This window comes from Leptodactylus fuscus, chromosome 10 (genome assembly GCF_031893055.1).
Source record: "Leptodactylus fuscus isolate aLepFus1 chromosome 10, aLepFus1.hap2, whole genome shotgun sequence".
NCBI lineage: Eukaryota > Metazoa > Chordata > Amphibia > Anura > Leptodactylidae > Leptodactylus > Leptodactylus fuscus.
The window spans coordinates 12920832-12935910 of NC_134274.1; the positions used below are offsets into that span (position 1 = coordinate 12920832).

The following is a 15079-nucleotide window of genomic DNA, read 5'->3' on the forward strand; positions in this document are numbered from 1 at the left end:
AACATTAGATATGACAGAACAGATGTCTGTGCACACAATTATAACAACAAAGGTCTCATAATGAGGTCACAATAAATGTTAAAATACGGGAGGCTACGTTCACATATGTGTATACGGGAGGCTATATTCGCATATGCGTATACGGGAGGCTACGTTCACATATGTGTATGCGGGAGGCTACGTTCACATATGTGTATGCGGGAGGCTACGTTCACATATGTGTATACGGGAGGCTACGTTCACATATGTGTATACGGGAGGCTATATTCACATATGCGTATATGGGAGGCTATATTCACATACGTGTATGTGAAAATTGGATAGGACTAAGAGGAGTGGTGGCTCCCACTAAGGTGGTCTAAGACCTTGGCAGGCAACTATCCATCGATTTTCATGTGACATAACATACAGCATTGGTACCGAGAAGGACGCATTCTGTCAAGGGGGTAAGACTGACAAAATAGGTATAGTGGGTGTGTTCTTATAGCCTATATGTCTCAACTCACTCTGCTGTTTTGTCTCCATGTTTTTATCTCTTAGGCTATTTAGCATCTTGTAGTTTTAATTTATATTGCACAAACTTTATAGAAGAAAAAAGTGGGGGGCGCTCACCCTAATGACGATCTTTTTCTTAAAAAATTCTTTAAACTTTTAGCATATTAAGCATATTATTTAAAAACAGAGCCAGAAGGGAGCAGTGACATAAGATGGCGTTGGCAACAGCCGTTTCGCACCAATACAGGTGCTTTCTTAAGCCTAGTATGTGTCGGACACATACAAAGGCTTGAGAAAGCACCTGTATTGGTGCGAAATGGCTGTTGCCAACGCTATCGTATGTCACTAATAATATGCTTCAATAAAAGTTTAAAGAATTTTTTAAGAAAAAGATCGGCATTTGGGTGAGTGCCCCCCACTTTTTTCTTCTAAAAAGTTTATGCTAATTTGTCTGTTTTTGGGATGTTGAGCACCACCCTGAAGATCTCTATGTGACCAGTTATAAATATACATGATGTTGGACTTTTGGAACGTGGAGCGATAGTGCCACTGTTTTCTTCAGAACTGTATTTATTTATAGTGCATTAAACAACTAGCACATTAACTTTGTCCTCTGATTGGTAAAGCACTACGGAATATGTTGGCGCTATATAAATAAAGTTCATTATTATTTGACTAGAATTTGCACCATTTTAAGTGCTTGAAATAAATGTGGAAAATTATGATGACTTTCTGTGAAAACTGCTGTGGAAAAAAAAACGCAATTTGTTTCCGTCCTGGTCTTTTCCACAGCGTTTTTTGGCCTCAGCTCACTACCTGGGGCTTAGCTTTAGTTGCACCTAGCAGCACAATATTTGCTATCTTAATGTTGTACAATGCTTTTTCTCTGCACTTTTCTCAAAGTTAAAAAGTAAAAAAAATATGGTAACCATTATTTACTATATCACTTGGAAACTTTATGGAAGGTGTTCCTATCTCCCACCTTTCTTGAGGATTCTCAATGACATGTTCTATTGCTGATCACTCATTAGAAGCATTAACAGTCTGGGTCTTCTCCAGATATGTCCAAAATATGATCAAGCTCATACAGAAGATTAGGTTTCATTTGGACAAGGATCCTGTTCTTTACATTTCTTCAGCTCAATGGTATCCTTGCTGTCATTATAGTGCTCAGGTCTCCTGCAGAGATGTATAGTAATAGTAAGCTACATGGGTCATATACATATTAATAGTTACATGTCCAGAGTAACAATAGGAATCACAGACTTATCCCATTTACAATTTAAAAGACAGGAAGTGCAAAGGGTTGTGACTGTTTATGTATTGAAACCTTAGCAAAAGTTATGTAAATGTTTTGTTTTGGGTGCTTACCATATATACTCGAGTATAAGCCGACCCAAATATAAGCCGAAGCCCCTAATTTTACCACAAAAAACTGGGAAAACTTATTGACTCGAGTATAAGCCTAAGGGGGAAACGCAGCAGCCACTGGAAAATTTCAATAATTAAAATGGTCGGAGTTTTTGGGTGCAGTAGATGCTGGGAAAGGAGAAGGGGAGGGGGTGTTTTGGTTGTCTGTCTGCCCCTTCCCTGAGCTTGAGGACTGAGTGTCCCCCCCCCCACTTGGAATTCAGTCTGGCTGAATATAGGGTATCTGCAGTGCTCCTATTAACCCCTTCCTGACGGAACAGGAGCACTGCAGATACCCTATATTCAGTAGACCGGGCACTGTCAGACACAAGGATACCTAATGTGTATGTGTTTCATAGTAATTTTCTACTTTTGTATGTATTCTAGAAAAATTTTAAAGCTTCTTTTTTCCCCCACTATTTTATGGGAGATTCTATACATTGATATTGCGGCTGGTCAAAAACTGTGCTGAAAAATTTGGCTTATGCTCGAGTATATACAGTATACATGACAATAAGGTTGACCTGTAAACTGGTGTGGATATTAAATCTAGCACAACTCCCACACCACACCCATAAAACTGGAATGGGAGTTGCAACTTATTCCAGTTTTGCACCACCCTCAACACTTTCCTGAAAGAGGGTTTGTTGAGGGGTATGACATATGCAAGGCCACCAGCCCTACCAGATGTAAGATAATTCACGCCAGTTTACTAGAATAGATTTCAGTGAAGGTGCAGAAGAGGTTGTCTACTATATAAAGAGGCATAAATGAGGTGCACCCGCCACCAATGCAGTGGAGATGAAAACTGGTGTTCAGAAATCTGCCCCATTTTTATTGCAGATTTTGCTGCGTTTTCTGAGCCAAAGCCAAGAGTAGATTCAAAAAGAATGGGAAATATAAAGGAATAACTTTTAGGGAGTCTTCACTTGGAAGAATTTGATGCTTCATAATCTGCCAGTAGTTTATTTTTTCAGGTACTGGAAAAACCATAAGCATCCTGAACATTCTTCAGGCAGATTCCACTTGAGAATTCCCATTGAAATAAATTAAAGGGATTCTACCACTAAAACACTTTTTTTTCTAGTTACCACGTCGGAATAGCCTTTAAAAAGGCTATTCGTCTCTTACCTGTGGAAGTGCTCTCCGCCGCGCCGTTCGTTCAAAATACCGGTTTGTACCGGTATGCTAATTAGTTCTCTCGCAGCGATGGGGGCGTCCCCATTGCAGCTCGAAAACCGACGGGCACTGCACTTTCGCACATGCGCAGTACGTTCGGCAATCTTCGCCGAACAGAAAGCATACTGCGCAGGCGTCCGACAGACGCTGAAAAGGCAAGGGGAGGACACCGAAGACCAGAGAGGCGGCGCTGCGGTCGGTTTTCGAGCTGCAATGGGGACGCCCCATCGCTGCTCCTGCGATGGGGACGCCCCCATCGCTGCGAGAGAACTAATTAGCATACCGGTACAAACCGGTATTTTGAACGAACAGCGCGGCGGAGAGCACTTCCACAGGTAAGAGACGAATAGCCTTTTTAAAGGCTATTCCGACGTGGTAACTAGAAAAAAAAGTGTTTTAGTGGTAGAATCCCTTTAATGGCAGAAAGAAAAACCCTTTTCCGTCAGCACAGAATTTGCCAAAATCTGCTAGCAGAATTTGGCTCTGCCCAAAATAAGCAGATTACAGTGGCACTCTTCTCCAAAAATCTGCATCAAAAACTGCTTCAAAATTAGCATTGGTTTATGTCAAACAGAAAAAGAATTCGCTTCAATTCCTGAATATTTACAGTCATTTTCTACTTCACAAATTCAGTGTCAAATTCCTACATTCTGGGTGCCGGTTCCCTGCGGTGAAATGGTGTTCTGTTCTGGCTTTCATTCAGCGATTAGGCCCTATCCACAGGGAGTCTGAGCACCAGACTCCTCAGCGAAATCAGCCAAGGCATGACGTTTACTTTTTCAGTGTCCTGTTGTGATCTAAGTCCCATTTAATACAATGGGAGACAGAATTTCTCATTGTGAACACTCCCTCAAGTCCCTGCAAAGTGGCTGGCGAATCCCATCCACACATTGAGGAAAAATACGTGCAGAGGATACGTTGCGGTTTTGGAAATTGCAGGGTGTCAATTATACATAGATTATATATAGAAACACCGGCGGTCTCCCTATAGGTATAACGGAAGCAAAAAGTTTGCAGAAACCTCTGCAGACTTTCTGTGAAAAACTCTGCAGAAAAAACTGTGATGCGATGCCACCACGATTTTTCCCACCACCCGCAATTTGAGGTCTTAGGCCGAGTTCACACGGAGTATTTTGATCAGGAAAAATCCTCTGCTCACAGTGCTCGTCCATAGACGAGTATTATCAGGAGGGGAGGGGGCGTTCCTCCCCGTTCACACTGTGCAGCGCGATAGGCACTGCTGGGCAGAAGGACGTTCCTGACAGAGTGTCAGGAACGCCCTTCTGACTGTAAAGCGCTACGGTACGGGGACCGATAGCACTTTACCCAAGGCACAGATCGGGAAAGCCTATAGTGCGCTGAATTCAGCACAGTGTATGCTTTCCAGCCGTATATAGAACTGCCTGTGCCCTGGACCATGAAAGGTCCTCTTTAAAGCTTCTTTTTTTCCCCCCACTATTCTATGGGAGATTCTATACATTACTGTTGCGGGTGGTCATAGACCCCCCCCCCAAAAAAAAAAAAAAAAAAATGTTTATTTTTTTTCTGCTTGACTTGAGTATAAGCCGAGGGGGGTACATAGGACTGTATAGTGAGGCGGTTTTTGGAGGAGGAATTTGAGTCAATTTCCTCACCAAACGAAGCCTTTTGGCTCAAATAAACCCCGAAAAATTTGAACCAAATAAAGCAACACAAACCCAATGAGGCGAAATTTATTATTTGCTTTTTTTTTTTTTCGCCCTTTTTAAGCGGAGAGCACCCAATATGTAACCCCAAATCCATAAAAGTAAAAAACACACGCAAAAATGACTAAGATAATGTAAAAAAAATAATTGAATAATCCAAACCATATAAATATTATAAACAGTCAAGAACACATTTACCAAAAAAAAAAAAAAAAAAACCCTGAAAATGGATCAAGGGAAAATGGTGAAGTGGTTAAGCCTGACAAAAGAAGCAGTGTGAGAACTAGCACTTAGCCTGGCTATATACTATAGAGGTTATTACCACACTGTGTATGTATATGTATAATGTTGTGTTTCACTACAGGTCGCATGTCTCTGGTTATTACCACAATCTGTATGTATGTTTGTATATATATATATAATGTATAGTGTTGTGTTTCACTACAAGTCGCAGCAAGTCTCTCAGCATTTCTTCCACAGTCATGTTCCTCACATGTATAAACACGTCACGTCTGCCGCCAGCTCTGATTCTCCTCACACGGCTCCTTCTGTCACTAAGGGTCAGTTCACACGTGAAAACCGCCTAGCTTATTTGTGCGAGGTAAAAAACCTCGAGGAGTTTTTTTGACGCTGTTTTTTGCATTCCACGCGGTTTTTGACGCGGTTTTCGCTAGCGGTTTTCGCTAGGGTTTTTTTTTCCTATATGTGCTATAGAAACTGCAGGCGAAAACCGCGCGGTTTTCGCCTCCCATTCACTTCTATGCAATTCTTCAGGCGTTTTCCGCCTGAAGAAAGGTCATGTCGCTTCTTCAGGCGGAAAACGCTAGGAGGAAAAAAAAAGCTAGTGGTCTACATAGACCACCATGTTAAAGGAGAGGTTTTTGAAGCGAATTCCGCTGTCAAAAACCTCCCCTTTGCCCACGTGTGAACTAGCCCTAATAGAGTACACATATATATATATATATATATATATATATATAACACGAGGTTATGGTCCTTACACACGACGGCCATAACACGACTGGAGACCTCGCAGCTCCTCTCTATAGGTTACCACAGGTCTGCTAGCAGACCCTCGGTCACACTGACGTGTATTAATTGTTTATTTCTCTCAACAACATTTTGCCGCCATAATGAAGCCCCGGCCGTCTTTGTTTGAGGAAACTGCGCGCCTTTTTCCCCCTCCTTCGAACACGCCCACCTCGAACAGGATTGGTCACTCCTCCGACCACGTGAGTTGAGCCCGCCAACCACCGAGCTTCGCGCTGTTTTTCGAACACTTTTTAAACTTCATACATATGCATGGTATCCTTGCGCCATGTGAAATAGTCCCCCGGAAAGAATTCCCTTCAGAATCCTTCGAGCGTTGTCAGCCATATTGAGACTGGCTCGTGTTAAGGGAGAAAGTCTGCGTCTGTTCTAAGAAGGGATTCTACCGCTCCGTTCAGTCTGGGTGAAGTTGCTCGGTAAGTGAAGCGGCGGAAGGATACCGGAGAACGCTAGCTGGTGGGGGAAACACTTGGCGGAGGCATCGCGCATGCGTATTATCGATTCCGCTGAGGCGCCGATTGCTAGTAACGGACAGCGGGATTGCTGCTAGAGATCGGTGCAGTCCGGCGCCAGCGGCGGCTTCAGGCTCATTCTTTATTAATGGACTGAGTGATTCGTATCCGAAACCTTTCTTGTCTCCTCAGGTCGGTAATGGCGGGTTAGTAGAGGGGGTGAAGTTTGTTATGTTGTGAGGTGGCCAAGAGCCCGCCAATTTATGTGACTGAAATCTGGTTGTGGCGCGTTGGCTCCTGTAGGGTTCCAGTACGGAAAGCGGACGGAACCAATAGACTTGTAAGTTCGTTGCTGGGTCGTAGGTCCTGCTGGAGCCCTCCATTGTGTGTTTTTGTAGAGGTTACATAGAGTCCGCTGGGGGGAGAGGAGGGGGCTGCTCCTGGCTAAGTTCACACTGGGACAGTGGCTATAAATGGGCTAGTTGTATACAGGAGGTCTTATACACGTGTGTGTGTCTATAGTCATGGCAGACACATTGTACTGCAACATGTGGCCATCCAGCTGTTGTGACTCTACAAGTCCCAGTCTGTCCCTGTCATGGTGTGCTGAGATTTGTGGTTCTCCAGCTGTTACAATGTTACATGTTGTCCATGACATATGTTACCTGACTGCTTTCAACACCATGGACAGCGGGGCCACGGCCATAAATCAGCTCAAATAAAAACTGCGCAAGTCTAAGGCCAAGTTCACATCTGTGTCAGAGTCTGTCTAAAATCATTGGCGATCTGACCTTGAGAACAAGATACCCTATGGATCCCATCATAGTCAGTGTTGTTGTTGACCGTTACACATCTGGTTTTATTCTTATGATGGATCAGAACATAGTAAAGTACATAGATCGGACTTGGGTAACGTGGCGACCACTAGTCACATGACTGAGCCAAGATTTGGTTATATGTATAACAGATCTTTCACGCATCCATTGACCTCGGTGGGTTTGTTGGATCTGTGGAAACAGCCCCGATAGTCTGATCCGTGGGAAGATAGAGCATGCTGTAGTTTTTTTATGAGGAAGTGGGTTGTGTGAGTAAGTGCTAAGATTGCGACGTCACGCTACAAAAATTGTCGCTCATGATGGTCAACGTGGTCATGCTGGAATCCAGCAGGTGTAAGGTTGTGTCAACTGTGGTGTTGCAGATACTTGTGGGTCACAAGGTGTCACTCTGTGGGACTAATGTTTTCATTTGATGGTCTACTTTACAGTGAAATCTTCTGTTGTTGCCCTAAGGTTTGGCCTGCACGACATTAGCCATGACCAAAGCGACATTAGCCATGACTAAGTCCTCCTTTGACCTATAAGTGAATGGAGGTGCGTTGTGACCCAAGTGTGTCATGACTTCTAGTTGCAAAAAGTTGAATTTATTTTTTTTGTAGCAAAAGATACAGTTGCAGCACCCTTTGCCATTCGTATGTTTCTTTAGTAATGGAGTCCTGGCCATGTAGCCCAACTGTTGTGTACCATGTCCAGCTAAAGGGGTTCTGCAATTACTGACACTTATTTTGTGGATATGGGGTAAGTGTCAGATTGCTGGGACCCCATTGTTCAGGAGAACATGCTCCTTGTATGATCAGTGTTCTTTTTACTTCTTGGGCTTCAATCCTATCACTTTTGCCTGGTCATGCTAGACATTGATATTTTTGTTAGGTGGAAAATACCTGATCTTCTGATGGACCACAGTTGGGCGTCACAAATGGATGTTTAGTAGTATTTTCATGGCCGGTTGGTTGATGAAACTATTGGCCATATGTAACAGAATATGTTTCTTCTGGCTCAGAGCTTTTTCCTATACTGACACACTGTAACAAATTGCTGCTGTGTGAACGTAGAGCTATACAAGTTTTTCTTTAACAGAAGCAAAAATGAGAGTGCTGCGGTGTTGGTGCACAAAATGTGTTGCAGAAATTTATGTATAAAGGTTTTTATCCCTTTAATATGCTAATTCCTAGAATTAGGGGTGACAGTGTGTTGTCATTGATAGTATTCAGTCATAGTTTACCATTGTGGTCCTTAACCTGTTGCAGAACTTCTATTCCCCCTGATGTTCTGAGTTGTGGTTTTGTAACAGGCCGAGGACTACTGGGTGACTCCAGCAAATAACAGGAGTTTTTGTATACCGTGTTTAGGGAATCATTTGCCGGTTGTAGGATTCTGCCAAGCACGTGCTCGGTCCTGGAAGAGAACTTGATGGCTGTAGACATGTGCAGCAGTGTTGTGACAGGCCGGTCCTTGGAGATAAGATTCCATATATAGGCTGTCAGCACTTACCCAGTGGAGAGTCCTGCTCACGTGGTCTGTGTTCACACTCGGGTACTGGCTGAGGAGTTTTCACTGTATAAGCTGGAGGGTTATTTCCTCTAAATCATTTCTGCTTTGCTACAGGTCCTGGACAGATTATTATTATATTTTTTTTTTTTTATTTTTTTTTTTATATAGAACTGGGTCATATCCGTTTTCAATACCTGTAGATCAGGGGTCTAGATATTGTACATTTCTTGGATTTCTTTCTGCTTTTGTGCATGTTGACAATAGTTAAGTCAGATAAATCTGATGGGGGTCCCAGCAATTGCAAGAACATGTAATCACGTAGTGTCTTTTTATTTTAACTTTTTTTTTCAGTCTGGATGACCATATGGATTGCTATGTATTCCAAATAGGCTATCCATATTGCAGTGGTAGAGGTTTAACTTTTGGTAACCCCCTTGACCGGCAGTTTGAAGGGACTGCGGCATGTCACGTGATACAGTACCCAGTACCTACAAATAGCAAGTTCTGGTGGGGAAGCGGAGAGTCAGACCCCTACCAGCCTATCCCAAAAAAAACAGGCCACTCATTGTGATCCTGGAATACCGCCATTAAAAGTATATGTGCGGGACATGCCCTAAATCCTGCAAGACACTTGTTCCAATTTTGGGCCCTTAACCTATCAGGGGGTGATTCGGTGATTTCTGTTTGCCAATTTCCACTACTGTGACGTTCATTAACTTGAAGAACAGGCTCTCGCTCTGAAATATATTTAGGATGCAGCGGCCAGACATTGTGCATCATTGATTTAAAGGACAATGTTATGTTTACAGGTACCCCATTTATAGTTCTACAAATGTCAGATGGTACACTAGTTACCTTGGAAGTTGTCTCTAAATGTAAGATCTAATATTTATTTATTTTTTATCATTCCCTAGGTAAGTTTGCTGTAAAGATGCCTCTACATGGGGAAATAGTTATAATAAAAAGAAATGGTACAGATGGAACTCGCTTTCCGTTGACGGCAAAATCGTGTTTATTCGGAAGGTACATGTGTATATTTTATATTCTGATACTATTAGTGCCTTAAGATGCTGAAAACTCATCTCATCCATGTTCATTATGTTACAGGAAACCAGGTTGTGACATCCGCATTCAGCTGCCACATGTGTCTAAAGAACATTGTAAGGTTGAAGTCAGGGATAATGGACAGGTAAGGACTTATTATATGGTGGCTGACTGGTTAGTGTGTTTTGCAGAAGCCCTTATGTTGGCATTGTACAATCCAAAACAATTTATTAGCGCAAGTAATATCTATCCACCTAGTGGAGACCTTGCTATTTAAAGGGTTTTTTCCCCATTAAAGCAAGTTACTTGCAGATTGGGGTTTAGGCGACGCGTGTGTATTTGTCGCCAGGCTGTGTGAGGACAGCACATTAATGACAATGCTTTGCACATGCCTCTGCGGCCCTATTTATTAAGGTCAGTGAGCACAGGCTGCAAAACGGACAGGAGTAGGACCTGTCCTGAGAGAAGTATGGGTCATGGCTAGCATACTGACTGCATACAGTCATGTACATGAGGCCTTAGACCCTTATTAGTTACCCCACTGGACCTATTAATTTCAAATGGAGTGCCAAAGATAACAGAAGTACAGTGTTCAGTACTTTCATTGAAATTAATGGAGTGGTGTGCGCGCTGTCTGGCTACCACTCCATTCAGAAGGGGGGTCTAAAGTCCCCCATTTCCATTCTCCTCAGTCTGACCCCTACTATCTGAAAATCAAGGTAATGGATTTGAGTAGTAACCTTGTAGTAAACTTCATTTTAGGTCTTTATTGCCAACGTAACGTCGGTGAACCCAACTCTTCTCAATGGCAACACTGTTAATCAACCAGTACCCCTCAAGCATGGTGATATTATCACAATTATTGATCGCTCATTCAGGTAAGTACCTACAGAATGGATTGTAAGATAAAATAACAAACCATGAAACTGCATTTTACGATGATCCGCTTGTATTAACAGATTTGAGAAACTCTCTGCACAGCAAGTAAAGCGAAGATCAGCAGGACTTGATTCAGAAACTTTTAATGTAGGTGTACTTACTGTGGGTACGTTTAACACCGTATTCCAACCATGTATGAAGTACTAATGTTTTCTCTCTTCTTCTAGGTGTTTGCTAGTAACCAGTCTTCAGACACAAGTATGTATTTATTTTACACATTACGATCCTGTTTATTAAACCTTTTTAATTCACAGTAACATGGAAAGGCTCTGCTATTTCTCCATATAAGGTCTTCAATATCTGTTGTGGCAAATCCCTTTAAAGTGTACCTCGGCACAGAAAAATGATTATATGCTGTTATTTTTCTAATTTGGTATAACAGAATCTGATGTTAAATAGCAGCATTAGCCAGATACAGTCCTTGGTGCATACATAGTAGTATTAAGAGTCAGTAGAGGTACCCTTAAAAATGGGTTTTCCTAGGCTGAACTATTGGTAAGTTATCAATCTCTCTTCAGTGGGGAAAAGGTCTGACATCTGGGATCCCCATAGTTAATCAGTTTTCACTGAATACCAAGCACAGTGTCGTACGTTGCATTGGGACTGCGCTTCAACTGTATCATGTGGATGATAAAAAAAAAATACCTCTTCAGTACCTCTGTGCGGGTCTCAGGTGTTGTACTGTCACTGATCAGATATTGATGACCTATCCTAAGGCTCTGCACGATGGAGGAGAAGCGATTGCATGCGTGTGGTTTGTGCTTCTAGGGGGAATACTTTCATAACGTCACAATTTGTATGCGTTACAGGGGCAGCACGGGGGCTCAGTGGTTAGCACTGTAGCCCCCCCCAGGAACAACATCTGCAAGGAGTTTGTATGTTCTTCCCGTGTTTTGCGTGGATGTCCTCCCATTCTACAAAGACATACTGATAGGCTCACAATCTACAAAAAAAAAAAATTGTATGTGTTATATTAAGGCCAAATGAACCTGTTTGTTCCCTTGCTACAAAAGTAATGAATGAGCACTGTGTGTCTGGGCCCAAAATATATAAACTAAATTTAATTTGTCAATTCCTGTAACATTGATGGCCTATGAAAATACTGCTTGTTTTTATTACAATCTTCAAATATTGAGAGTCTGTAAGAAATTGGTGTATAAAAATCATGTGGATGTTTCATATTTTTAACAGATGAAACAGTGCGGATTGAAACGCTAGTATCCAATAAAACACAACGCAAATCTGAAGGCAATATCCCTAAAGCTACTCACACACGAAGATCGCTGCAGATTTCCTCTTCGTCCAGACGCGATCTGTCACCTTTTGGTGAATTGTACGAAATTCTTAAGAGTAAAGTGGGAGCTCAAAATGGTAAAACACCTGTGAAAGATAAAAGTAGTTCCCCAAAAAATGTAGCACTAAAGAGAAGTCTTCAAATTGAAGACGGTGCCAAGTCGCCTGTTGCGTCAAAGCGCAATTCTAGGCGAAGTCAATCGAGCGACAGCTCCGTAACCAGTCACAAGGAGGTTGTTGTGGAGCCCAGATCAGCGTCTACTGGAAGAGTCAGGGAGGCCTCAAAGAGTCCTTCAAGGAGTCCGAAAGCTTCCGCTAAGGAGTCTTCCCCAGGAAAGGCTGCTCAAGAATCTGAACAGACCACAAGAAGAAGCTCTAGTAAACGGGATTCTCAGTCAGTGCCTCCAGAGCAAGTTGCTCCCACTGTAAATGGCAATGTGGAGAAACGATCTCCCAGAAGGTCTGCAGCAAGTGCTGAGCAGAGCAAAGTAGTTCAGGTCCAAACTACTCCTAAAATCGCTAAAACGCCTGAGTCTTCAAAACCCCCACGCCGAAGCGATCCGTCCACCCCTGTACAGCCAGTGTTAAAGAATGAAGACAAATCTCCTTCTCCTGGAAGACGCAGTGTATCTCTCAACAAAACTCCAAAAACAACTCCAGCTAAACCTGTGCCCGAGGAGAAAAAAAATGAAGGTACGTCTTTATGTACAGGATAAGTATTCTGAAGATGGCTATTGGCATTACTTTATATGTCCAGTAGTATTTAAACACACCCAAGAGCGAGACCTTGTGGTGATGTGGGGTGAATTTAGTGTATCCAGCTTAGCCAAATGGTTTGACTACTCTTCTGGTAAGTTTATGGGGTGTACATTATTTTATGAAGAGACACATTATGCCTCCTCAGTTTCTTATTTCAAGACAACGTTCTGCCTGGTGCAAACCTTAGATGCTTATCTTTAACCCATGGCTGTTCTTTATTAGAGATGAGCGAGTACTGTTCAGATCAGCCCATCCGAACAGCACGCTCCATAGAAATGAATGGATGCACCTGGTACTTCCGCTTTGACGTCGGCCGGCCGCTTAACCTTCCGCTTGCCGACTACGTCCATTCATTTCTATGCGAGCGTGCTGTTCGGATCGGCTGATCCGAACAGTACTCGCTCATCTCTATTCTTTATCCATTAGCCTCAGAAACTATGGATTGGAGCAGTATTAGTCCTGCACCATGGGTTCTGCAGCCGATAGGTTGCTGATTTTGAGGTGGAATCCATCTCAAAATCATCTACAAATTTTTCCATGTAAGTGTCCATAAGTGAAGGTAAACTGAGCTGGAGTTGGGAAAGGAGGGGTCATTTGTTAATAGCATGTCTGCTGCAATCTCTGTTTCCATGGGACGTGCTGTGTCCAATGTTTATACAGGTAGTAGTCCTTGAAATAAAGAGCTGAGATGGTATACAGTTTCCTTCTCTAAACCATCATTGTCTTTGATGTATAAGAAACTTTACCAGTGATAGGGAAATTAATACGTTCATATATATTCCCTATATGTGTATACATTCTGTTAATAATACTTAAGCTTATAACATGCATCTCCAGGTCAGCTTGACCCATATTCCATATTAATCAGAATATTTGCAGACATAATGCCGCACCCCATAATATACAGAGTAATAAAGTGGCTGGAATAAAGTGATAAGATAGTTATTAAAATAGCTTAAGATGAGACTAATGGAAAAACCCATGTCAAAATAGACTTTGTTATGCCACGCGGTAAGGTGACTAAAACATACCCTACGTAATGCGCACTGAGTTACCCTCATCATCCGATGTCAGAACAGTTAGAATATTCATGATTAGGGGTGGGATATTCTTGTAATACTCATGTATAGAAATTGCTGAATCCTAACGGTTAATGATTACTCAATGACACACCCATATACGCCTACCAAGTTAATGATTACTCTATAATACACCCTGTATGTACGCCCACTTCTTTGGGTATGAGAAGAGATGATTTGTTCAATAAACTTTATGCTTTAGCTCAGATTCATCTTGTTTCTGTGTTGATTGCATCATTGTGAACCTCGAGGTTTGACGTAATTTGGAATCCATCCAATATACTTAAGTGGTCCCATTGAGACCACCACCCTGACAGTAAATGGCGCCCAACGTGGGGCTGGCAAAGGCAAAAGACCTCAATATCTTGAGACCCGGCAATAACAGAGTTAAGGATCAAAGGACACACAGACAATCACCGGTGAGGTAAGGACCTTTGCTTCTTACAATATCTCTGAGTTTCCGGTGGTCTTCTAACTCTGGGACCGGATCTGAAGGTATGCTATAGTCTGTCTTTTTGTACTTCCAGCTCAAATTATTTGGCAAAGAACTGTAGAATATCATTCTTGATACTTAATGGTATATTGGATTGGATATTTCTATGTATTATTGTTTTGTTATGTCTAACGTGTAACGGCTGTGTGAATGTATGAGTCCACCTAATACCTAGAGGGTATGGAATGGTCTGTTGGGGTCTGCCGTAAAGACTAACTCTTCCCGGGATCAGACTGGTGTGTCTGGTGGGTCTGGGAAAGAGCGCCCCTGATGGGTGATCCTACATGCCAGATACCTCTTCTTGGGGACAATTAGAGATATGGTGTACAAAGTACATCAAATGACTGAGACTGATAGATTCTCTGTAATTCTGTCCGGTAACCAAAGGGAGACGCCCTTAGTCAGAGGATAAGTCTTGTCCTCTGATTGTCCTAATTTTCCCTGATCGTCCTTTCCAAGTCCTCCTTACTACCGCCACTTGAGGGGAAGGCCACTTGGATTCACGCAAGCCACTATAAAGCCCTGTAGCAAAAGAATGATCCTATTTCTGATGATTCTAGTAACCTCGCTCCAAAAAGGGGAGACGACCGACGGGCTGATAACCCAAAATGACACTGTGATGACCATACGGCTTATAAATGATATTTTCTACAATCAGCCTAGATTTATAGAGGAAGCAGCTGAACAATTTGGTCTAATTTCTTTGGTAACAGGGAGGAATAGAGTAGTTTTAGAGAAGTTATTAGTAGAAAAAGGAGGGGTTTGCAAAATTATTGACATTAATGGTTGTACTTTTATTCCGAATAATACAGCCCCTGATGGAAGTGGCACTAGAGTGCTAGAGGGTCTTACATCCCTGTCTGAAGAGATGGCT

At 42.4% G+C, this 15079-nt stretch overlaps 1 protein-coding gene across 1 annotated transcript in view; it reads left to right on the top strand.

Annotated features, from left to right (window-relative positions):
* The first annotated feature begins 6358 nt into the window (after positions 1-6358).
* MKI67 (marker of proliferation Ki-67) overlaps positions 6359-15079 on the top strand; it is a 29244-nt gene continuing 20523 nt past the window's right edge. Inside the window, exons 1-7 of the mRNA XM_075257677.1 lie at positions 6359-6463; positions 9513-9621; positions 9706-9787; positions 10405-10520; positions 10602-10668; positions 10749-10779; positions 11773-12567. Of these exons, the coding sequence (XP_075113778.1) occupies positions 9530-9621; positions 9706-9787; positions 10405-10520; positions 10602-10668; positions 10749-10779; positions 11773-12567 (1183 nt within the window). The 5' untranslated portion in view covers positions 6359-6463; positions 9513-9529. The remainder of the gene's footprint in view (positions 6464-9512; positions 9622-9705; positions 9788-10404; positions 10521-10601; positions 10669-10748; positions 10780-11772; positions 12568-15079) is intronic.